Source organism: Bos indicus x Bos taurus, chromosome 10 (assembly GCF_003369695.1).
Source record: "Bos indicus x Bos taurus breed Angus x Brahman F1 hybrid chromosome 10, Bos_hybrid_MaternalHap_v2.0, whole genome shotgun sequence".
Taxonomy (NCBI): Eukaryota; Metazoa; Chordata; class Mammalia; order Artiodactyla; family Bovidae; genus Bos; species Bos indicus x Bos taurus.
This window is the reverse complement of record NC_040085.1, coordinates 19726890-19752672: the sequence shown is the minus strand read 5'-3', so window position 1 is coordinate 19752672 and position 25783 is coordinate 19726890. Positions and strand designations below refer to the sequence as shown.

The 25783-nt window shown below is 40.6% G+C and overlaps 1 protein-coding gene across 1 annotated transcript in view; it reads left to right on the top strand.

Moving 5' to 3' along the window:
- The window catches only part of RPGRIP1 (RPGR interacting protein 1), a 47067-nt gene that overhangs the window by 13485 nt on the left and 7799 nt on the right, over positions 1-25783 (top strand). Inside the window, exons 12-15 of the mRNA XM_027553358.1 lie at positions 4464-4645; positions 5178-5381; positions 5905-6043; positions 17122-17219. Of these exons, the coding sequence (XP_027409159.1) occupies positions 4464-4645; positions 5178-5381; positions 5905-6043; positions 17122-17219 (623 nt within the window). The remainder of the gene's footprint in view (positions 1-4463; positions 4646-5177; positions 5382-5904; positions 6044-17121; positions 17220-25783) is intronic.

Here is a 25783-nt window from a genome sequence, read left to right as displayed (position 1 = left end):
GAAAGTTCCTGAATTCTTTGTTGCAGTTTGTGGACGTCTACAAAGCAGTGTAGGTGGCTGGATACTGATGCAAATTTTATAATGTGATACTTTCTATGTTTAGTCCAGTTTACTGGTGACCAGGATCTGGTCTCCAGCCTTACATGGTGAGAAAATTGGCTTTGTTATTACACTCAGTGGTGAGATACCCGACTCATATTAACCAAATGCACTGAAGACTGAGATTTATACCAGAATGTTAATTTGTCATTCTAGGATAGTGGCTCTTTCACTGCTGCCTTGAGAATATGCTCAGGGAATATGCAACTTTTTTCTGGGAAAGCAGAATCAGTAAGGACACTGAGTGACCATGAAACTAGAGTAAAGGGAGGTGGGTCATTCTGCATGACTTATGCATACCAGGGTAAGTCTGTTAAAAGGTCCCTGCCAAGTAACAAAGGAAATCCTTTGTATTGAAATTCTCCTGTCTTTCAGATTCAGATCCTTTCTGTTAAAAGGTCCCTGCCAAGTAACAAAGGAAATCCTTTGTATTGAAATTCTCCTGTCTTTCAGATTCAGATCCTTTCTCCCAGGATAGTGCAGTATAATACCCTTACCTACTTCTGAAGATTCATTTGCTTTAACTTATAGTTCCTTCATTACTGATAAGGCTAAAGAGTTTTTGATTTGTTTACCAGTTATTTGTATTACTTCTTTTGAGACTTGCCTGTCCCTCCCCTTAACCCTTTTCTTAATAGTGTATTATTAATTTTTAGAAGCTCTTTATATGCTAGAATTATTAACTCTGTATCATGTAATGCAAATTTTTAATGTTGTCTTTAGTTATGTTAATCTTATCAATTAAGAAACTGCTCACTAGTGCCTGTATTCCACTTCTTCTGGGCAGGAAGACATTCTGATGTACCCAAAATATCTTTCTTCTACTAGTTTACCTCTTAAAATAGAACCTTTATCATCAACACACCGTGACAACTCAGATACTCCAATTTGAAGCAGACTATATACCATCTCAGGTTGGTTGGAAATGGGAGGTAACGCACAGATTTAGTGGACTGTCTCACATATCTTTATTTTATATCCCATTGCCAATATTTTAAACCTCTTTCCAGTAAGTGCCCTCCCTGATTTTTACTCTATTACTCTTTGATTTAAAGTGGATTTTTTGGCCTTCTTACAATGAAATAAAATTCTTAACAGAATGAAGAGTCTTGTGATTGATCTGACTGGAAAAGAGGAATCATATCTTAATGGAGCCCAGAGTAATGTAATAGACACTGACTGTAACTTGCTTGCTATTCTCTCCAGGGCCAATATCCCAAACTTTTGGAAATATCTGCATTTTGTGTTTCTTGTGCTTCTGTAATGAAATTATCAATTAATTCATAGGATGCTGCTGTAAGCCAAAACAATGTCATCTATGGATGAAATTGTGCCTCCAGTGTTAGCAGTGTAACCTCCTGAGTTAGCATTTACTTTCCAATTTAGTTAAAATAGGCGTTGGATTATTTGGCCATCAGAATCCAAAGCACCAGGTTGTCATTCTGTTGCTTTTCTTTTAAAATCACATGGTTTCCTGAAATAGTCACAATCTGGACTTCCACCATGGTTTTTATTCTCTTTCTACCTTCCTTTACCTTAAGGAAGAAACTTCCTACCCTTTAATGGATAGGCAGTTTTCTTTCCCCTCTAGAACAGCTTAAAGACGTGGCTTATGGCACCCGACAGTTGCCATTATGTCTGAAACCACTGCCAGCCCATGAAAATGAGGATAAAGTGGACATTTCTCCATGGCATCAGAGTGAGAACCTTTTTGAACTGCACATCCATCAGGCCTTTCTGACCTCTGCTGCCCTGGCTCAGGCTGGAGACACTCAACCTACCACCTTCTGCACCTATTCCTTCTATGACTTTGAAACCCACTGTACCCCACTAGTTGTGGGGCCACAACCTCTCTATGACTTCACCTCCCAGTATGTGGTGGAGATAGACTCCCTCTTCTTGCATTACCTTCAAGGGGCTTCAGCCCAGCTTGATCTACACCAGGCAATAGCCAGTGAGCACCACACCCTTGCAGCTGGATGGATTTGCTTTGACAGGGTTCTGGAGACTGTAGAGAGAGTCCATGGCTCTGCCACACTTACTGGTAAGTGCTGTCAACCTCCCGCAGTTCCCAGGATTAATGTGGTGTTTCCCACAGTGCTGGTGGTTTCCCATTTTCTTCTCCCTTTATTCTTGATCCTTGCTGTCTGTATCCTCTATGCCTCTCATACTTTCTGCTACCCAGGAACTGGTGGAGAAGTCTTTGGGGTGCTAGAGTACTGGATGAGGCTGCGCTTCCCCATAAGATCCAGTCTACAAGCATACAATAAGCGAAAGAAAGCCCAGGCATACTTGGCAGCCAATGTGCTTGGAGCCTGGGAGGCCCAGAAGGATGAGGTGAGAAAAAGGATGAACCCATGCATCTCAGAGGACACTAAGTCAAACAGCTCTTGAGAACAGCTCAGTCTTCCACTCTCGATAAGTACTTGTTGAATGTGAATGAAAGATAAAAACTGTCACACCACAACTAGTCTAGATCCTTCCCTTGGTCAAGCTTGAGTTTGAAATGAAATCATGCCCTTGGAGCTAGCTACATCTCCTTTCTATAAACAACATGGCTTCTCTGTTCCACTGTCTAAGATGAGGCCTGAGAGCCACCATATCCCCAAGAGAGTTATCTGCCAGAGCCAGTTTGAAGGCAGGTGAAAGTCATTGGCTAGGCATCTCTTGTTTCCCAATCAGGATTCAGCAGTTCTTTAGGTCATAGCTTTTCCTCATCAAAGGTTCTGGGTTTCACCTGCAATGAGTCTCTCAGCCTGCCCTTTTCCTCAATCCAAGACCAACATCTTTTCAGCCCAGATCGGGGACCTGGAAGAATCAGAATGAGCTGCGGGTGGAAATCATTCGATGCTGTGGCCTCCGGAGCCGATCACTGGGAGCCCAACCCAGTCCTTACGTCATGTATCGCTTCTTTACCTTTTCTGACCATGACACCACCATCATTCCGGCCAGTAGCAATCCCTACTTCAGAGACCTGGCTCGATTCCCAGTGCTTGTGACTTCTGACCTGGATCAGTATCTGAGGCGGGAGGCCCTCTCTGTGTACGTTTTTGATGATGAAGACTCAGAGCCTGGCTCGTACCTTGGCCGAGTCCAGGTGCCCTTGCTTCCTCTTGCACAAAACAAATCCATTCAAGGTAGGAGTTCAAGGTTATTACATCTTTATGCTCTCTGCCCAGTGTTGTCTCCCTGTCCTAATTCTACTTTTCTTGCTTGGAATAGTCTCTCTTAAAACTCACTGAGAAGATTTGAGAATACTGTGAAGAGCAGCAGAGTAGAAGACTTAGAGCCTTGCTAATTATATGGAAACACTGGCTTCTGCTGCTGCTCTTCAGCAACAGAAGGAAATCCCCGAGTGGGTAGACCCACCACTCTTCAGTCCATACCTCTGTGTCTGAACCAACATTTTCCATCTCTGTAGTGCTTTCTAGTATTCGTTTTTACTTAAGGTCTATTATTTCTTGGCACATGGCTAGATATCAGATTTTAAGTTGTGTCTGTAACATTTCATCATAATTCTCTTGCTTCTTTTAAACATTAAATTCAAATGAGTCTTCCATGCCACACCATGACAAACTTCTTGGATTCTCTCCCAACCCAGTATGAAGCTGAACTTCATGCTACCTTATCCTACATTCATACCCAGGGCTGTACAGGTGGTACAAGACTAGTCAACTCTCTGATTGCAGTCTGTGCTCTTATTAGGAAGTGTGGATGGTTACAGCCAGTATTGACCATATTAAAAAAGCTTTGTTCTAGAAAGTATGTGAGGCCTCCCTTCTCCCAATATCATGAGTGCTTAAAAAAAAAAAATAAGAAGCTGACTCTTCTGCTCACAATTCATCCTTTGCCAAAGAGAGGCAATGTGAGCCATCTGTTAAATTAATCAGTGTTTCAAAGCAGAAGTCTGACATTCAGAAAAAAGCCATTTTGCTTAAGTCTTCTTGGTTTTTGTTATTTCAGAAATAGGGGCCACAGGTGTAGATAATGGTTTTCTTAGTATGCCTAAGGTGTAGAAACTGTTTGGTAATAGTAGAAGGTGCTCTTGTTTACTGACTGGGTGACTGACAACAAGCAAGCTATATCTCTCCATGCATCTTTGACTATCCCTTCCTGAACCTGGAGATACCAGTCTTCCCCAATAAATATTTTGAGTAGCAGAAGTAAATATTCTGAGTGATTATGGATATTCACTGATATTTTATTTTGCTTCTGAGTGTATTGGCATCATGGTTATTTGATTGATGTTAATTGCAAACAAAACGTGAAATTTAAACTGGGGAAGTCATAGGTAAGGTTGTGATAAACGCTCACGTGCCTACTTTCATGTGATCAGATTTTATTAATATCTGTGTGTCTCTCAGGTGATTTTAACCTCACTGACCCTGTGGGGGAACCCAATGGATCTGTTCAGGTGCAACTGGATTGGGGGTCTTGCTACCTACCCCCGGAGAACTTCCCAAAGCCAGAAGCTCAGAGTGAGGAGGACACCAGGGATGGTTTAGAGACGTCAATAGAAGAGGAAGAAGCTTCCTTTCCTCCCCAGGTAGCAAATCTCCCCCAATCCTGTGGGGAAGATTTGATTTGAGGAAGACAGTATTACAAGTGGGGTAAAAGAAATTCCTTGTGAATGCCATGCATGCGTGCTAAGTCACTTCAGTTGTATCTGACTTTGCAACCCCTGGACTGTAGCCCTCCAGGCTCCTCTGACCATGGGATTCTCCAGGCAAGCATACTGAAGTGGGTTGCTGTGCCCTCCTCCAGGGAATCTTCCTGACCCAGGGATTGAATCGGCAGTTCTTTTGGCTCCTGCATTGGCAGGCGGGTTCTTTACCACAAGCACCACCTGAGAAGCCCGTGAATGTCATGTTCTGCAACTTTAATCTGAAGCATTCATGATGCCATAAGGCTATGGATAGAACAAAATGCTGGGTTTTATTGTAGGGAGGGAAGAGATGGCATATCTCCGCTCCATGGCAAGAGATAAATGAAGTCTAATGCTGGCTCACAAATCTCTTTCTTGATTATCATGGCTGTTAAACTCATCTTGTAAATCTGTCTCTGATCCTTCTATTTAGGACCAGATGGTATCTATTGATACTCCCACCGAAGCTGGCCAGTATCAAGCTAAAAGAAAACCTCCTCAGGTGGGAGAAAGAAAGGAAAGGGAACACCAGGTTGCAGGCTACTCAAGAAGAAAACATGGCAGAAAAACAGGCCTCCAAGGAAAGAACAGAATGGAGTATCTTAGTCATAACCTCTTAAATGGAAATACACTACAGGTAAGGCCTTAGAAACCCCGAAGAATGAAAGTATGGGTCGTAGTGTCCCCAAGTATATTATTCTCAGAGGTAGAAGCAGAAGCAGGCACACAAGATAAGTGATAATCACGGCTTTTTGTGGTGAGCGTGTATTTCCACAAACATAAGTAGTTGAATAAACCTCTGGAGTGTTCAGTTCTTTTCAATGTAATTTAACAGATTATACACTCTGTAATTTATGCTTAGAGATATAGTACCACAGTCCCAACTAGGTCACTTCAACTGTAATCAAAATAAATTAAAAAGCAAGTATTTATTGAACACCTATGTGTTTGATACTACCTCTTCTTCATAGGAAACTGAATTAAAGTTACTATGTGGTCTGAAATATATACACACATACATATATGAAATTATAAATATATATTATATGACTAAGTATATATATTTATATTGTATTATATTAATTATAATTATGCAATATTAAACATATTAAATTATAATTATACAGTATACTTATTTACAATTATAATTGTATCTGAAGCAGGTGAAATACATTGAATGGAAATTCTCAGGGCTTAAGATCTCCGCAGATCATGTTTTAAAAAATCAGCAAAAGGAAGAGGAAATGACATCATCCTATTCAGCACAGATACTAAAGGAAACCCCACATCCTGTGAATGGTATTGTCTTTTTAAAATATTATTTTCCTTTGTAATCATTGGATTATTTTATAAAGCTGGTTATTTACTTTCTTCTTTCATCTTCATTGCTAAACTTTTCATGATCAATTGTATTGGAGACTCTAGGCTCAGTTTTATGTTACACGTGTGCTGGTTAGGCCAACCAAGCTGTCATTCTCTAAGAAAGTAGCTGTCTGTGTATTTAAAGCTAGCTAGCCAGCTTAACATGAGAAACGCTGGGCTGGAAGAAGCACAAGCTGGAATCAAGATTGCCGGAAGAAATATCAACAACCTCAGATATGCAGATGACACCACCCTTATGGCAGAAAGTGAAGAGGAACTCAAAAGCCTCTTGATGAAAGTGAAAGTGGAGAGTGAAAAAGTTGGCCTAAAGCTCAACATTCAGAAAACTAAGATCATGGCATCTGGTCCCATCACTTCATGGGAAATAGATGGGGAAACAGTGGAAACAGTGTCAGACTTTATTTTTTTGGGCTCCAAAATCACTGCAGATGGTGACCGCAGCCATGAAATTAAAAGATGCTTACTCCTTGGAAGGAAAGTTATGACCAACCTAGATAGCATATTCAAAAGCAGAGACATGACTTTGCCAACAAAGGTGCATCTAGTCAAGGCTATGGTTTTTCCAGTGGTCATGTATGGATGTGAGAGTTGGACTGTGAAGAAAGCTGAGTGCCGAAGAATTGATGGTTTTGAACTGTGGTGTTGGAGAAGACTCTTGAGAGTCCCTTGGACTGCAAGGAGATCCAACCAGTCCATTCTGAAGGAGATCAGCCCTGGGTGTTCTTTGGAAGGAATGATGCTAAAGCTGAAACTCCAGTACTTTGGCCACCTCATGCGAAGAGTTGACTCATTGGAAAAGACCCTGATGCTGGGAGGGATTGGGGGCAGGAGGAGAAGGGGACAACAGAGGATGAGATGTCTGGATGGCATCACTGACTGGATGGACATGAGTTTGAGTGAACTCCGGGAGTTGGTGATGGACAGGGAGGCCTGGAGTGCTGTGATTCATGGGGTCTCAAAGAGTCGGACATGACTGAGCAACTGAACTGAACTGAGTTACTAAGTAATCCATGAGAAAGTGTTTTGAGTCCATATAAATATTCTTCATCAGATTTCACCTAATAATTTTGGCATTCATTTATGTGGATTTTTTTGCCTGAATCAAATGACAAGATGTTTGCAAAGCATATTGCAAATTTGAAAATGAATCAATAGAAATGATAGAACTGCTAAATACAGAAATTTATGAGGAAAAGAGATGGGTTGAAAGCAGCTAAGACAGAACTAAAATGAGAATTGGTGAAAATATCCAGAATAAAATGAGAGACTACAAGATGGAAAATACTACAAAGGAGAAGAGAGAGAAAATGAGGTCTAAGCTGTACTAGGGTCTCCCCGGGAGCTCAGTGGTAAAGAACTCGCCTACAAAGGAGGAGACGTGGATTAAATCCCTGGTTGGGGAAGATCCCCTGGAGGAGGGCACGGCAACCCTCTCCAGTATTCTCGCCTGGCGAATCCCTGAAAGAAGAACCTGGCAGGCTAAGTCCATAGGGTTACAAAGAGTCAGACATGACTGAAGTGACTGAGCATGCGCGCATGCAAGCTGTACTTAAATGGAAAAGAGAAAGAAGGGGGAACAAAGGCAATAAAGTGGTGATGACTTGGAGTTTTCCAGAATTCATAAAAGGTATTAATATTCAATGAAATGAAACTCAAGCAGGATAAGTAAAAATCAAAATCTAGACATATCAGAGTAAGATTGTGGAAAATAAAATCAAAGAGAAAATACTAAAAGTATCCATTTAGAAGAAAAACAGCCATGGGTGCACTGTTGTTAAGAAGGACAATGACATCAAGAACGACAACCATAGTCCCACTTCTTATATTTCTCATAATATTTGCCTTTATATTTAGGTGCTCCTATTTGTATTTAGGTGCATAAAATGACAGTGAGGTCTCTCAGTTATGGCCGACTCTTTTCAACCCTATGAACTGTAGCCTACCAGGCTCCTCTATCCATGGGATTTTCCAGGCAAGAGTACTGGAGTGAGTTGCCATTTCCTTCTCCAGGGGATCTTCCCGACCCAGGGATTGAACCCGGGTCTACCACATAGCAGACAGACACTTCACCATCTGAGCCACATAGCATTACAATTGTTATATCTTCTTGGATTGATCACTTAATCATTATGTAGTTAATCTTTGTCTCTTGTAACACTCCTTATTTTAAAATTTATTTTGTCTGATGTGAGTATTGCTACTCCAGCTTCCTTTTCTTTGTTTGTTTTAATATTTATTTATTTGGCTGCAGTGGATCTCAGTTGTAGCATGCAGGATCTTTAGTTGCAGCATGTGAACTCTTAGTTTCAACATGTAGGATCTAGGTCCCTGACTAGATTGAACTCAGGCCTCTTCATTGGGAGCACAGAGTCTTAACCACTGGACCACCAGGGAAGTCCCAACTCCAGCTTTTGATTGATTTCCATTTCCATGGAATACCTTTTTCCATTCTGATGGAAAGATATTGGAATGGAAAGACACACTCCATTCCAATCTGTCTGTGTGTCTCTAGATCTGAAGTGGGTCTCTTGTAGGCAGCATATATATGGGTCTTATTTTTGTATACATTCAGTCTTTTGGTTGGAGCCTGTAATCTATTTACTTTTTAAGTAATTGATTTGTAGTTATTGCTGTTTTGTTCATTATTTGGGGGTTCTATAGCCTTTTTTTTTCTTTTTTTTGTTCTCTCCTTCTGTGATTGAATTAATGTATTTACTATTATGTTTGGACTTATTTTTCTTTCTTGTGCTTCTATCTATTATAGATTTTTGATTTGTGGTTACAATGAGGTTTTTGTATAGCAATATGTGTGTGATTGTTTTAAGTTGCTTATCTCTTAATTTCAAATATATTTGTTCTCTTCTCCTCTTACAATTACTGTTTTTGATATCATATTTTATATCTAATTGTTTTATATATCCCTTAACTGCTTTGTTGTTCAGTTGCTAAGTTGTGTCTGACTCTCTGCAACCCAAGGATTGTAGCACACCAGGCTTCCCTGTCCTTCACTATCTCCTGGAGTTTGCTCAAACTCATGTCCATTGAGTTGGTGATGCCATCCAACCATCTCATCCTCTGTCACCCTCTTCTGCTCTCAGTCTTTCCCAGCATCAGGGTCTTTTCCAATGAACCTTGATTTCCTTTAGGATTGACTGGTTTGATCTCCTTGCTGTGCAAGGGGCTCAGGAATGTTCTCCAGCACCACAGTTCGAAAGCACCAGTTCTTTGGTGCTCAGCCTTCTTTATGGTCCAACTCTCACATCTATACATGACTACTGGAAAAATCATAGCTTTGATTAGACAGACCTTTGTTGGCAAAGTGATGTCTCTGCTTTGTAATATGCTGTCTAGGTTTGTCATAGGTTTTCTTCCAAGGAGCAAGTGTCTTTTAATTTCATGGCTGCAGTCACCATCTGCAATGATTTTGGAGCCCAAGAAAATAAAATCTGCCATTGTTTCTTTTTTTTTTTTGCCATCTATTTGCCATGAAGTGATAGGGCTGGATGTCATGATCTTCATTTTTTGAATGTTGAATTTTAAGCCAGCTTTTTCATTCTCCTCTTTACCTTCATCAAGAGAGTCTTTAGTTCCTCTTTACTTTCTGCCATTAGGGTGGTATCATCTGTATATCTGAGGTTGTTGATATTTGTTGTGGCAATGTTGATTCCAGCTTGCGATTCACCCAGCCTGGCATTGCGCATGATGTACTCTGAATATAAGTTAAATAAGCAGGGTGACAATATCAGTCTTGACGTATTCCTTTCCCAATTGTGGGTATATATGATTTTACTACTTTTGTCTTTTAACCTTCCTACTAGTTTTGTGTATGGATGATTTCCTAACTTTACTGTGTATGTTTTCCTTTACTGATGGATGAGTTTTTCTTTTCATAATTTTCATGTTTCTAGTTGTGGTCTTTTCTTTTTCACTTAAATAAATTTCTTTAATCTTTCCTGTAAAGCTGGTTTGGTGGTACTGAACTCTTAGCTTTTGATTATCTATAAAGCTTTTGATCTTTCCATCAAATCTGAATGAGAGCCTTGCTGGATAAAACATTCATGGGTATATGTTTTTCTCATTTGTCACTTTAAATATATCATGTCACTCTCTTCTGGCCCGTAGAGTTTCTGTTGAAAAGTCAACTGATAGCCTTATGGAACTTTCTTTGTATGTTATGTGTTGCTTTTCCCTTGCTGTTTTTATATTCTCTCTTTGTCTTAAATTTTTCTCATTTTAATTACTCTCTATCTTGGTGTGTTTCTCTTTGGGTTCATCCTATGTAGAACTCTATGTTTCCTGGTGCTGGGTGACTATTTGCTTTTCCAAACTAGGGAAATTTGCAGCTCTTGTTACTTCAGATATGTTCTCTGCCCCTTTGTCAGGCTCTTCTTCTGAAAGTGAAAGTGAAAGTCCCTCAGTGGTGTCTGACTCTTTGCAATCCCATGGACTATACAGTCCATGGAATTCTCCAGGCCAGAATACTGGAGTGGTTAGCCTTTCCCTTCTCCAGGGGATGGTCCTAACCCAGGGATCAAACCACGGTCTCCCACTCTTCTTCTGGGGCCCTTGTAAGGCAAATATTAGTGTGCTTGGTGTTGTCCCAGAGGTCTCTATAAATGTCCTTATTTCTTTTCAATGTTTTTTCTTCTTTCTGTTCAGTATCAGTGATTTCCACTACTGTAGCTCACTGATCCATTCCTAGGCATCATTTAGTCTACTGTTTATCCTTCTAGTATATTTTTCATTTCAGTCATTGTAGTCTTCATCTCTGAGGGGTGGTTCTTTACATAAATTCTCAGTCTACATTCATTCTCCTCCCAAGTTCTTTGATCATCTTTACAATCACTACCTAGAATTTCTTTTCGTGTAGATTGTAGTTGCCCACTTCACTAACTACTTCTTCTGGGGTTTTATCTTGTTCCTTTGTCTGAAACACGTTCCGCTGTTGCCTCATTTTGCCCATGTTGCTGTATCTTGTAGGTTGGCTATTCCCTATTTCCCGACCTTGGAGAAATGGCCTTTTGCAGTAGACACTGTATGCATCCCAGCAGCACACTCCCCTCTTGTCACTCAAGTTACATACTCTAGGGATTCCCCCTATGAGGGCTGCATGAGTCCTTCTGTTGTGGTGGGCTGGCTATGTGGGCAGTCTGGTGAGCTTGTTTGGCTCCTGGTCCACCTGCTTGCCCGGCCCTGCCTTTTGTGGAGGCTGCTGGCACCAGTTGGCAAGACCAAGTCACAAGGCGGCTGACTGTGGAACCCCAGAGGTCTTCAGGGCTACTGCTTGGCATAATCAGGGTCCATAAGACTCCAGGGCTATAGCTTACTCATTGGTGGGTGAAGTCAGACTCTGGGGTTAGTGCTGGCCTACGGGCAGGCAGAGCCAGATCCTGGAGTCTTGTTGCAAGGCTTGGGTGTCCCAGAGCTGGTGTTAGATCACTGGTGGAGTGGGCCAGTTTCTGACGCAGTTGTATGTGGGGTCCCGGGTGTCCCAAAGCTCGTGGGCATGGCTGGGGCCCAGTCAATCCCATGTCCCAGTTGGGCCTACTGGGTGATTGTGGTTTGCTTGTGTATGATGTCTGCCCCCTGCTGAGTAAGGCTGATCCAGAGGCTAGAGCAGGCTCTCCGGAGGGGTTGGCCATGTCCAGAGTTGACTGTGGGCTCATGGAATCTTGAGTCAGCCTGTCTGCTAATGGGTGGGGCTGTCTCCCCACCCAGTTAGTTGCTTGGCCTGAGGCACCCCAGCACTGGCACCTACAGGCCACTGGGCCAGCACAGGGCTTGGTCCTGAGGCTCCTAAGTAGAGGGAGGATTCCACAGTGGTGCTTGCCAGCAGCGGTGTCTAGGTGGTAGAAGGAGCTCCCCAAAATGGCTGCTGTCAGTGTCCATGTCCCAGGGTAAGCTGCACTTGCCTACTGTCTCTCTAGGAGATTCTTCGAGATCAGGAGGTGGGATTCCTATCAAGCTCCTCTCAATTTATTGCTTCCTCCATGAGTCCTCCAGCATATGAGATTTTGTGTGCACACTTTAAAATGAAGTCTCTATTTCCCAGTCCCCTGGGATTCCTGAAAGTAAACTTGTCTGGCCTTCAAAGTCAGATGCTCTGGGGGGTGAATCTTTCCAGTGCAGGTCCCCCAGGCTGAGGAACCCAGTGTGTGGCTGAGATCTCCCTCTCCTCTGGGAGAACCTCTGCTGTTGTAATTATTCCCCAGTTTGTGGGTTGCCCACCAGAGGGTATGGGACTTGACTGTATCACAAGTCCACCCCCTACCCATCTTGTTGTGGTTCCTTCTTTATAGCTTTAATTGAATTTTCTTTCTAGAAGGTTCTGTTTTTTTCCCTGATAGTTGTTCTGCCAAAAGTTGTGATTTTGGTGTGTTTGTGAGAGGAGATGAGCTCAGGGTCTTTCTGTTTCACCATCTTGGTTGATCTCCCACAGTGGTTTTTTCAAAGATTCACACAGAAACTTCAGTACAGTAATCCCTATGTAATTCAGCCCCAGATTCAAGTGTTTTAGGCTTGATTTTTATTAGAGAAGCTTTGAGAAATGATTGCAAACATCCCTGGTTATACTGCAGCTCTGTAGCCCGAGGATCTAGGGTTTACACTGGGGTAACTCAAGCCCTCACACACAGAAGGTTCATCCTGTCATCCGTGAGGACTTTCTTACCAAGAGCAATGTGTCGGCCTCTGATTGATGATCAAAGCAGAAGAGAGATCCTTGCAATAGGATTTTTTAAGGTAAAAACTTTCCAATGTCAGCCTCTGGAGGAAGCACTTTAGGTGTCTCAAAGTTACATACAGCAACTTGACACTTTCATCCAGAAGCTCATTTTCTGTGAGGTTCAAAAATGCCAGTGAGTGCTTGGTTTCAAAGGGAGAAGGAAAGATGAACTCAATGATGAATGGTGACAGAACAAGATACCAGCATGAGACAGTACAGATTACATTTTGGGTGTCTCAAGGCCTCACACAATGCGGAAAGAACATCATTTTGGTCGTTTTCCTTTGAAGGCCAGATGTGTTGCCTTCTTATGCATTGCCACTTATAGCCACCAAAAGTGAGGCAGAAGTTTCAATAAGCATCAGCTGAGGAAATAACTTTGAGAATCACTTTCTGCACATGACAGAAGAGCCTAATTTCTCATAAAGAATCCTCACCAATGAAGTACTAAGAAATCTCTGATGTCCAGAAATACTAGATTCTTGTTTGAGCCAAACATGGAACAAAGATCCATCCAGACAGGAAGCAATTATTGATCATTCTTGGACTCTCAATATCTGGTTTTGATACATTTTCATTTTCCAGAAATATCCCCTTTTGTAACTGTAGCAAACCTTTCTGAAAGGTGCTTGAGGCAGAACAATTTGAGTTCATGATACCCATTTCATTTTTCAAATATTGGGATATCTCCGTATCATAGACCATTGCAGCCTTCACAAGCTGCTCTTCCTGAGATTTGTAAAGATAGTGAAAAACCACCTTTATGTTCATCATTGAGGAAAAGGATTTATTCTTTTCAGACTATGTTTTGTATTTCAGTAAGTCCCATTTGACCTCTAATTGACATTTGGCAGTCAAAAATTCTCTCTGGCCTCCTGACTCTCTCTTCATTAGAGAGGCTGAATAAGTATGCTGCTTGGGTCAGTTGGGAGTTCTTTAGTCTTTTTTCCTCGAAAAGTAGCTTCTGCACGTTCTCAGTGTCCTACTTGAGTCTATCCCTGTCTTCCTCCTTCTCACTCTCCAAAACGTTGGATATAATGACAAGAAACTGCCAGCTACTGAGGTGGATGACGAAGTAGTAGCCCTCACAGTCTGTGCCCCACTGAAGGGTATCCCCATCCAGGAAAGGACAAAGATCAGAGTCGTCTGACCAAGACCTCCTGAGGGCTTCTCCTGCAAACACAGATGTGTGTATTCACATGACCTCAGCACTTGGAGAAACAGAGCCTTCATTAGAGCTTGGAGGGTTGCCAGGCACCTGCATGAACTGGTTGCAAATAAAACACAAGAACAGCAATGTGGTAGTTTGGCAAGCCAGGGCTGGCTCTTTCCTCTTCCTCATCTCAGTTTCAGACAAGTGCAGACAATCCAGCACTCCTGTTTAACATTGTAGTGGAGGTTTTAATTATTGCAATAAGAAAAAAAAATATTGCAAAAAGGCAAGAAGAAAAGTTGTACAGATGGGAAAGGAAGAAATAGTGTTACCTTTATTTGCAATCAACATGATCCTCTATTTAGAAAATCATAAGAAACCAATAAATTTTAAACAACTGAAACTAGGAGCAAGTGAATAAGGTTGCAATATGTAAATCAATATTTCAAAATTAATTGTATTTCCGTATTTTATAAATGAACGATCTTAAATGAAGAAAACAGTTACATTCACACTATCATCTAAACTTTAAAGAGGTTTAGGAATAAGTTTAATGAAAGAAAGGTAAGTCCTATATACTGAAATCTACAAAAGTTTTTAAGAGAAGTTAAGGGAAATTCAAATAAATGAAATGTACCATGTTTATGGATTGGACCACTCAAAATTATAAAAATGATGCAATTCTACCCAAATTTTATATAGAAAAGCAAAGAATCTACCTGAAACAATTTAGTAAAAGAAAAAAATTGAAATGTTTGTACTATTTGATTTTCAAAGCTTACTATGAAGCTGCAGCAATTCAGACAGTGTTACACTGTCAGTGTTAGCACAAAGATAGATTTATATACAGAGAAGGCAATGGCACCCCACTCCAGTACTCTTACCTGGCAAATCCCATGGACGGAGGAGCCTGGTAGGCTGCAGTCCATGGGGTTGCTAAGAGTCGGACATGACTGAGTGACTTCACTTTCACTTTTCACTTTCATGCATTGGAGAAGGAAATGGCAACCCACTCCAGTGTTCTTGCCTGGAGAATCCCAGGGACGGGGGAGCTTGGTGGGCTGCTGTCTCTGGGGTCGCACAGAGTCGGACATGACTGAAGCGACTTAGCAGTAGCAGATTTATATATCAGTGGAACAGAATTGCTAATCCAGAAATAGACCCTTACATTTATTGAAAATTGATTTTCCACAAAGGTTTCAACATCATTCAGTAGGGAAATCTAATCTTTCCAATAAATGGCTCTGGGACAATCTTACCCACATACAGAAAAAAGAGAGAACTTAGACAAGACACCGTAAAACTTCTGTGGTTAATTGCTCAGTTGTGTCTGACTCTGTGACCCCATGGACTGCAGTCTGCCAGGCTTCTCTATCCATGGGAGTTCTCCAGGCGAGAATACTGGAGTGGGTTGCCATGCCCTCCTCCAGGAGATCGTCCCAACCCAGGGATCAAACCCAGGTCTCCCACACTGCAGATTACAGACAAAACATTCTCTGACCTGAATTGTACCAATGTTTTCTTAGGTCAGTCTCCCTAAGCAATAGAATCAAAACCAAAAATAAACAAATGGGGCCTAATCAAACTTTACAAGTTTGTGCACAACAAAGGAAACCATAAACAAAATGAAAAGAAAACTAGAGAATGGGAGAAAATATTTGCAAACAATGTGACTGGCAAGGTCTTAATTTCCAAAGATACAAACAGCTCCAACCACTCAACAACAAGAAAAAATAAAACACCCAATAAAAAAATGGGCAGAAGACCTAAATAGACATTGCCCCAAAGAAGACATACAGATGGCCAATAGACACATGGAAAGATACTCAACATCTAATTATCAGGGAAATGCAAATCAAAACCACAATGAGGTACCACTTCACACAGGTCAGAATGACCATTATTAAAAAGTGTACCAATAATAAATGTTGGAGGGTATGTGGAGATACTCTTACAGTATTGATGGGAGTGTAAATTGGTATAGCCATTATGGAAAACAGTATGGAGCTGCCTCAAAAAGCTAAAAATAGAGCTACCATTTGATCCTGCAATCCTACTCCTCGGCATATCTGGAAAAATCATACTTTGAAAAGATATGTGCACCCCAATGTTCACTGAAGCAGTATTTACAGTAGCCAAGACATGGAAGCAATCTAAATACCCAATGATAGATACACAGATTAAAAAGATGATGAGGTAATGGAATATTGCTCAGCCATAAAAAGAATGAAATAATGGCATTAGCAACAACATGGATGGATTTAGAGATTATCCTACTAAGTCAAGTAATTCAAACAGAGAAAGACATAGAATATAATATCACTTATATGTGGAATCTAAAAAATTAGACAAAGTTATTTAAGTTATTTATTTACAAAACAGAAATAGACTCACAGATCTAGAAAACAGATTTATGGTTACCAAAGGGGAAAGGTGGAGGGGAGGGATAAATTAGAAGTTTGGGATTAACATGTATACACTACTGTATATAAAATAGATAATCAACAAGGACCTATTGTACAGCATAGGAAACTCTACTCAATACTCTGTAGTAACCTATATGGGAAAAGAATCTGAAAAAGAACAAATACATGAATATGTACAACTAAATCATTTTGCTGTATACCTAAAACTAACACAGCATTGTAAGTCAACTATAATCTAATATAAAAAGAAAATTTTAAAATAAGTAAATAAAAATGCCTACCTTAAAAAAAGTTTTAGGAGTATCAAGATCACATTGTAAGAAAGAGCATGTGGGATGAGAGATACTGTTTGATGCCAGTCTTTGTAAAATACAATCTGCTGCATCCTGATTATATTGTTTTTCCTTGCTTAGTAATTTTCTCCAGTCCCTAAAAGGACACATTTTCTCTATACCTACTATCTATCTTCCTTCATTTTCTATTTTTCAGAAGTGAACCTTGTGTGTTTGGTAATCTTCTGAAGAAGTGAAACTTTAAAAAAGAGGGTTTGATTCTTAGTAACTACAGCCAAAATCTAGGTACTCAGAATTAGTACCTAGATAGTAAATTGAAGATGTAGGTACTAAGTCTTTTCTGGGATAGACAGCATGCTCCAAAACGGCTCTGTAACTCTAAGTCTCTTCTCTGACAGATAAAGAATTCTGTGAACAAGCTTCTGAAGGCAGTGAAGCGCAAACGACAGACAGCGATGAGATAGTAACACCTGTATCTCAGAAATGCCCTAAGGCAGTAAGTACACTGGGGTGACCACTGTGCAGGAGCCAAGATCGTAAGTAATGCCAGTGTGCTTAATGGCCGTGTGTGCCAAGTTCAAGTCCCGTTGTAATGAACCAGATGGGAAACAAATTATTTAGTTAAATTTACATTGCGATTGAATGGAAGTTTGTTGATACAGGCAGATGAAAGGATCATTTTCTTGATTTGGCACTAATATAAATGAGGACTGACTTCAACACTTGTCTCTCCTCTTTGGATCCCTTACCTACTTCCTTCATTGTAAATTGTGATTTACCCAGCCTGTGACACCCCTTTCTTTAAATCTACCTTAAGAGAGCAGGTTTATTTTGGGAGGTGGAGGCTGGAAGAAAAAAAGCTTTCTGGGAGGGCTCAGAGAGATCATTCAGTTTTTGAAGGTTTTTATTCAACCTTTAAAACCTGTAATTACAATTATATATTAAGCATTTTGGCCTCAAATCTCTTTTGGAACTAATTGAGGCTGTGCACGCGTGCACACACACACACACACATGAATAAATATTCACAGGTATATTCACAGTCATTTTGGAATATTGTGAAGTTATAGATAAGATAGAAGACAATCACTCTAACTGCTAGAATGCTCCCTCATACATTTGTAGGCAGCCAATAAGTATTTGTTGAATGAGTGACTGAATGAAAGATTAAAATCTAATTGAGAATTATGAACCTTATTAGAAACAATAAAGGAGAGCATAGGGCTATCTAGAATCCAGTGGGTAGATTATGTGATATAACTCTAAGATTTATGAGAATTCCAAACAGGAAAATTACTGTTGCTTTTGTAGAGATCAGAAAACTCTTCCTTGAAAGTCAGAAATCGTACTGAGGTTTTATAAAAAAAATGATGAAGGATATTGGAGTGGGGAGAAACGATTCAAGTGCAGTAGACTCAGGCCGTTAATATGGCAAATAGTTAAGTTTATTTTCTGAACTTTTATCTGTCATATCTTTTTTAGACACTGTGTAACTGGTATCTTGAGAAATGTTTGTAGGACAGATCAGAGCCATAGAATTAGAACTAGACCATAACACCTTATCCATCATAAGGTGAAGAAGACCAGGTGATGTGTCCAGGATTGTAGCGGTAGTTAATGAAAGAGGTGGAACTTGAGTCATTTTCTAAACTGTGTACCTCTCAGATCAACCCAAAAAGCAGTCAGCTGACCAGCAAATTTGGAGCCACAAGTCAGACAGGTGACATTAAAAATATTACCCTAGGACTTCCCTGTTGGTCCAGTGGTTAGGAACCCACCTGCCAGGGCAGGGGAGACGGGTTTGATCCCTGGTCGGGGAAGATTCCACATGCTGCAGAGCAACTAAGCCCGTGTACCACAGCTACTGAAGTCCATGCACCTAGAGCCTGTGCTCCTCAACAAGAGAAACCTCTGCGATGAGAAGCTGCTCACCGCAACGGAGAGTAGCCCGTGCTCTCCACAGCTAGAGAAAACCCACACACAGCAATGAAGACCCAGCGCAGTCAAAAATAAAAATGAATAATTAAAATAAAAATTACCCTAAATCAAATACTCTTAAATGAGGTCTTTTAGAAAACCTTTATGTACCCAAAAATGTTACTTGGTAAACTAAACATGAAATCTGATCATATTTAGTAAGAATTAGTGTTGTTATCAAGTTAAACTTAAAACACAGACACATGTATACTTGATACCAGAAAAGCTTTATCCAAAGTCCAGGTTTGGGAGTTCCCTGGTGGCCTCATGGTTAGGATTCCATGCTTTTACTGCCATGGCTTGGGTTCAATCCCTGGTGGGGAAACTGAGATTCAACAAGCTACATGGTGCAGCCAAAAGAAAAAAAAGTCCAGGCTCTTGTTCAACTCATCCATAAGAATTTGGATGGGTAACACAAACACAAAGGGGAAGGAAAAAACAAAACACACAAAACTACACCAAGGGTGAGGATTAAAGAGAAGGAGCAGGGGGGAAATTTCTTAGTGGCCCAGTGGTTAAGATTAGCATTTTCACTGCTGTGGCCCAGATTCAATCTCTGGTCAGGGAACTAAGACCTCACAAGCTACGCAGCATGGCCTGAATAAATAAATACAATTTGTTTTAAATAAAAAAGAAGCAGTTTATTGAGGCAGAAGTGAAAATTACACACTCAGAGTGCAGGCCTCCTCACAAGTGAGGGGCATGCCACAAGGATTTTTGATCCCCCTTTTATCCTATTTTTAGCCCTTTGAATGGACGGGAGTATTTATGATTAGGGGTGGAATATTCATCGAGGGGAGGGTTGAAGTATGGCCTGGATTGCCCCAGGTTGCATCACCTCTGGGTCTCATGCATTTATTTCCTGAAGACATTATACAAGTGCTCTAAGAACTGTTCTCCCTTACTAGTCAAGCACCACAGGGGAAGGTCAAACAGGGTTATCAGCAGTCTGCACATTTTTACTGTGCATGGGCCATGGTTTCTGTGGTCTGAGTTTCTTGTTCAGATGCTAGAAGTTTCTGTTTTAGATGCCATTTCTTCATGTTCATCGTCTCATTAAGTGCAAAATAAAGAGGTATATAGGCTGTCTTTGGGCCCAGCCTTGTCTTTCCTGCCTCATACTCAATCCTGTTCGTATTTCAAAATAGCTGGGCATGAAAGATGGAAGAGGTTGAAGGTCCAGAGACAGTAGTTGGGCTCTATCCCTCTTCTGCCTGGAGTCAGCCACCGCAATGGAGGAGGCAAGAGAATGTCATGTTTAGGAACATGGAAATGTGGTTCAGACAAAAGTGGTTTGGATCCAGGCTCTGCTTTTAGTATCTATACCATTTGGGGGGAGTTATTTAACCTCTGTTAGGGTCTATTTCCTCGTCTGTAAAGTGGTAATTTTTTTTTAATTGAAGTATAGTTTATTACAATGCTCCAGGTGTACAGCAGTGAGATTCAGTTATATATATTCTTTCTCAGATTCTTTTCCATTATAGGTTATTACAGGATATTGAATATAGTTCCCTGTCCTATACAGTAGGTCCTTGTTCTTTATTTTATATATAGTATACAGTAGCTTATATCTGCTCACCACGTACTCCTAATTTATCCCTTCCTCCTTTCCCCTTTGGTAACCCTAGATTTGTTTTCTATGTCCAAGTCTATTTCTGTTTTGTATATAAGTTCATTTGTATCATATTTTAGATTCCACATATAAGTAATATCATATGACATTTGTCTTTCACTTCACTTAGTATGATAATCTCTAGGTCCACCCACGTTGTTGTAAATGACATTATTTCCTTCTTTTTATGGCTGAGTAATATTCCATATTATATAAATGTATGTAGTATGCTGTGCTAAGTTGCTTCCGTTCATGCCCAACTCTTTGCAACCCCATGGACTGTAGCCTGCCAGGCTCCTCTATCCATAGGGTTGTCCAGGCAAGAATACTCGAGTGGGTTGCCATGCCCTCCTCCAGGAGATCTTCCCGACCCAGGGATTGAACCTGTGTCTCTTGGATCTCCTGCATTGGCAAGTGGGTTCTTTACCACTAGCTCTACCTGGGAAGCCCAGTGTGTGTGTACACACACAGACACACACACACACACACACACAGCATCTTTATTTGTCTGTTGATGGACATTTAGATTGCTTCCATGTGTCTTGGCTATTGTAAACAGTGCTGCTATGCATATTGAGGTTGTAGAGTGGTGATAAATATGCCCATTTTATAGCCATGTGGAAAGATTTAAATAAGGTAATATGTGACAAGGGTTTAATATAGTGCTTGGGACAAATTAAGCACTAAATGATAGTGATGATGATGGTGGCCACGGTCTGTCTCCTCTCTGAAATACTTTAGTTCCCCAATGCAAGCTTCTATGGTGTGGTAGTGGCCCCTACAAGGAAGGACAAAGCCCTAAGGGGATGAGATCCAGACAGAGGGCTGTCATTTCCCTTCTAACTGCCAGGTCAGTTGTATAGGTTACAACTTTAAGAACTTTCGCAAATGTCTTTCCCTTGTACTGATTAAAAAAAAAGCAAAGCAGTCATAGTACATTTGGGTCTTTAACTCCCTCTCTTAAAGTCCAGAATTAGAAGAGTTCCTTTATCATGGGATCTGAGTAGGACTGTTCCAGAGGAGGCTCTATTAATCAACACAAGGTTCCTAAAGGCCTTCTATACTTCCAAGAATCCCCAGGAAGGGATCTCAATCCAGACCTCATGGTTTCCTCCATATGAAGTTCTGTTCCTGATCTCAGGAGTCAGTCTCCTACTAAGTGGACCATATAACTAATCCTCTTATTAACCTCTCCTAATGAGAAGGGAACAATTATTTCCATTTGCTCTGTGGCCTCAGATTACTGTCTCTTAGCCATAGTGTATATAGTGTATTTCAAGAACCAATAAAAGAGAGGTTTATTCTATTTTGTTATACTCTTAAGTTCAGGAATTGAAGATTTCTTGACCCGTTCGTTATGTGTATTAATTAGTTTTAGGAACTCTGCCCTTTTCTCTCCTCAAAATTAGCTAGCACACCTGAATAAGCCAAAGGGAGCTGTCTGTCTGTCACTAATGCTGAATAACTAACTGCTCTTAGGGGTTCTGCTAGCAAGTTCAAATGAGGTAATATATATTTCAGTTATTAATATGGCTAATACTACTAGTTACATATATAATATTACTAATTATATAAATGACATCAAACTATAGATCAACTGTACATATTCTTTTATAATGCTTTTGATCTTGAAATAATTATAGATTTGTAAACAGTTACAAAAAAAAAATGTATGGAGAGGTACCATGTACTCTTCATCCAGTTTCCCTCATTTTTCAAAACAGTTTTGGTCTATATTATTCTGAAACATTCATTTTTCTTTTTTGAAAAAGTTTTTCTTTTTTAAAAAATAGCTCAGTTGGTAAAAAATCTGCCTGCAATGCAGGAGACCCGGGTTTGATTACTGGGTCAGGAAGATCCCCTGGAGGAGGACATGGCAACCCACTCCAGTATTCTTGCCTGGAGAATCCCATGGACAGAGGAGCCTAGAAGGCTACAGTTCATGGGGTCGCAAGAGTCAGATATGGCTTAGTGACTAAATCACATCACCACAAGGTATAGCTGTATAATAGTGTATAAGTTTCAGGTGTACAACAGTGATTCACAATTTTTAAAGGTTATTATTCATTCATAATTATTATAAAATATTGGCTATATTCCTTGGCTTGTACAATATATCCTTGCAGCTCATTTATTTTATACATAGTAGTTTTATGGCTTAATCCCCTACTCCTATCTTGCCCCTCCCTGCTTTTCCCTCCCCACTGGTAACCACTAGTTTGTTCTCTGTATTTGTGTGTCTCTTTCTTTTTCATATATTCACTAGTTTGTTTTAACTTTTATTTATTTTTTAATTGAAGTATAGTTGATTTACAATGTTGTGTTATTTTCTGTATAGCAAAGTTACTCAGTTATACATATACTCAGTTCCGTTCAGTTCAGTCACTCAGTCGTGTCTGACTCTTTGAGATCCCGTGGACCGCAGCACGCCAGGCCTCCCTGTCCATCACCAGCTCCCAGAGCTTACTCAGGCTCATGTCCGTTGAGTCAGTGATGCCATCCAACCATCTCATCCTCTGTTGTCCCCTTCTCCTCCCACCTTCAGTCATTCTCAGCATCAGGGTCTTTTCAAATGAATCAGTTCTTCACATCAGGTGGCCGAATATATTTTTTTATATTCTTTTCCATTATGGCTTATCATAGGATAGTAAATATAGTTCTCTGTGCTATAGCTTAGGACCTTTTTGTTTATCCTTTCTGTATGTAACAGCTTACATCTGCTAACCCCAATCTCTTACTCCATGGCTCCCCCAACCCTCTCCCGCTTGGCAACCATGAGTCTGTTCTCTATGTCTGAGTCTGTTTCCGTTTCCTAGATAGATTTCACTTGTGTCATGTTTTAGATTCCACGTATAAGTGATATCATATGGTATTTGTCTTTCTCTTTCTGACTTACTTCACTTAGTATGATAGTCTCTAGTTGCAACCATATAATCCTCACAGGACCCGTGTGAGTCCTTCAACAAGTAATCATGGAGTTACCTGTCTTATTATTTGCCAGGCTCTGTGGCTACAATATAATAAATAAGGTAGACTTAGTCCTTTCCTCTTTGAATCTTACGTTCTACTGAACGAAAACAGATATAAATCACTGAACAGATACTTGCTGATTCTAAATACTACAGAGAAGGCACATTGGGTGATATAATAATAATGGGAAGAGTTGAGTTAAATGAGGTAGTAAGGAAAGAATTCTCTGAGGAGAGGATGTTTCAGCTGAAATCTGAAGAATGAGAAGGGAATCCTTGGGGGGTAATTACTTCAGGTAGAGAAAATGGCAAATGTAAATGCCCTGAGGTAGCAAATAGTTTGATTCATCTTAGGCAGAGGTCTCCACCCTTTTTGGTAGCAGAAACTTGGTTTCGTGGAAAACAATTTTTCCACAGACTGGGGTGGGGGTGAGGGTGGTGTGGGGATGATTCAAGTCATTACATTTATTGTACACTTTAATTCTATTGTTATTACATCAGCTCCACCTCACATCACCAGGCTCTAGATCCAGGAGGTTGGGGACCCTTGATCTAAGGTACTGGAAGGCAAGGGAATGTTATGTCAGTTTTATCTCAGTAAAGGTGGGTGGGGTGGGGGGAGGTTCCACTGTAAAATCTCATAGCCAGCCTTTACAAATGAGCCTTGAAAGGAACAAATGTGTGGTGACTGCACCTAGCTTTTGCAGAGTTTGCCGTGTGCAGACCTTGTTGTTCTGTCTCTGTACAGCCAGGTATCTACAATAAAAGAAGGAAAGAGGGAGGGAATAATGGTGCAGTGACACCTTTGTTCCTGTGTACTATTCTGTTCTTGGTAAATGTCTTTGTGGAATAGATTCCTAGAAGTGGAACTGCTGATTTCAAAAGGCATCTGCTCTTGAAATGTTGATGGATTCTACCACATTATCATCCCCCAAATGATACTAATTTGCGCTCTCAGCCTGTAATGGCTTTTTTTTTTTTTCTCATAGTTTTATGAAAACTTCCCCCCCAACATCCTCAATTTAATGGAATGAGAACAACTGTGACGGAAAGAATCAAAAGTAATTTTTTAAAATTTAGATCTAGTTGACATGGAGAGATAACAAAACAAATTAGTGGTATGTTAGATGTTAGGTCTAAAGGGGTTAGCAAAACAGAGTTACGGTCCTAGAACCTGTGGAGCTTACCGTCTATGAAGTGCTGTCCAACAGAATTATAATGTGAGCCACCAATGTAATATGAAGTTTTCTAGTGTCCACATTAAAAGTATAAAAAGAAACAAGTGAAATTAATTTTAATAGTGTATTTTATTTAATCTAATAAGGCAATGGCACCCCACTCCAGTACTCTTGCCTGGAAAATCCCACGGATGGAGGAGCCTGGTAGGCTGCAGTTTATGGGGTCGCTAAGAGTCGGACACAACTAAGTGACTTCACTTTCACTTTTCATTTTCATGCGTTGGAGAAGGCAATGGCAACCCACTCCAGTACGCCTGGAAAATTCCATGGACGGAGGAGCCTGGTAGGCTGCAGTCCATGGCGTCGCTAAGAGTCGGACACGACTGAGCGACTTCACTCTCACTTTTCACTTTCATGCATTGGAGAAGGAAATGGCAACCCACTCCAGTGTTCTTCCCTGGAGAATCCCAGAGGCGGGAGAGCCTAGTGGGCTGACGTCTGTGGGGTCACACAGAGTCAGACACGACTGAAGTGACTTAGCAGTAGCAGTAGCAGCTAAAGAATCATCATTTTCACATGAAATCAATATATAAAAATTATTGAGATATCTTATATTCCTTTTTAATGCAAAGTCTTCAAAACTGTGCATGAATTTTACACTTATAGCACATCTCAATTCAGATTAGCCACGTTTCAAGTGCTGAGTAGCCACATGTAGCTAATGGCTATCATGTCGTTACTGTGGTGCAGTGTTTTCCAACTGAGTTGACATCCTGTAGTGGAAAATGAAATAAGGGATCCAGCCGGCACTGAAACAAATAAACCAAAAACTGAGATAGACTAGAATACAAAATAATAGTTTGTATTACATGTAGTAAGAGAGGATGTTGGCCAGGGCAGCAAGTCTGAAGCAGAGCTCAAAGGACTGGAGTGCAGGGTGGTCTGCTCTGTGTCTTGTACTTGGCAGGGTGTCGATGGGAGCCCAGGGAGCGCTGGGCATTCCTTTGCTTTAGTGGCTAAAACAGCCACTCAATTGGCAGTTCTCTTAGGATCTAACTGCAGGAAAGAGCTGGATTGGTTTTTGTCAAGAAAGTTTAAGAAAACAATCTGTGTTCTCAGAAAGTTTCTTGATTCTTTCTGTCTGTGGTGATGGCTGAGAAAAGCTGGTCTGGAGAAATGATTTTCTGGACTGGGAGATAGAGGACCTGGATTCTCTTTACCAATTTCCCATGATTAGCAGTGCCAATTCAGCCAAGTGGTCTCTTGGTGCCAGCTTTAGGGGCCTGTAAATTGATTCTCAAGGAGTAGTATGTTAGGTGGAGTG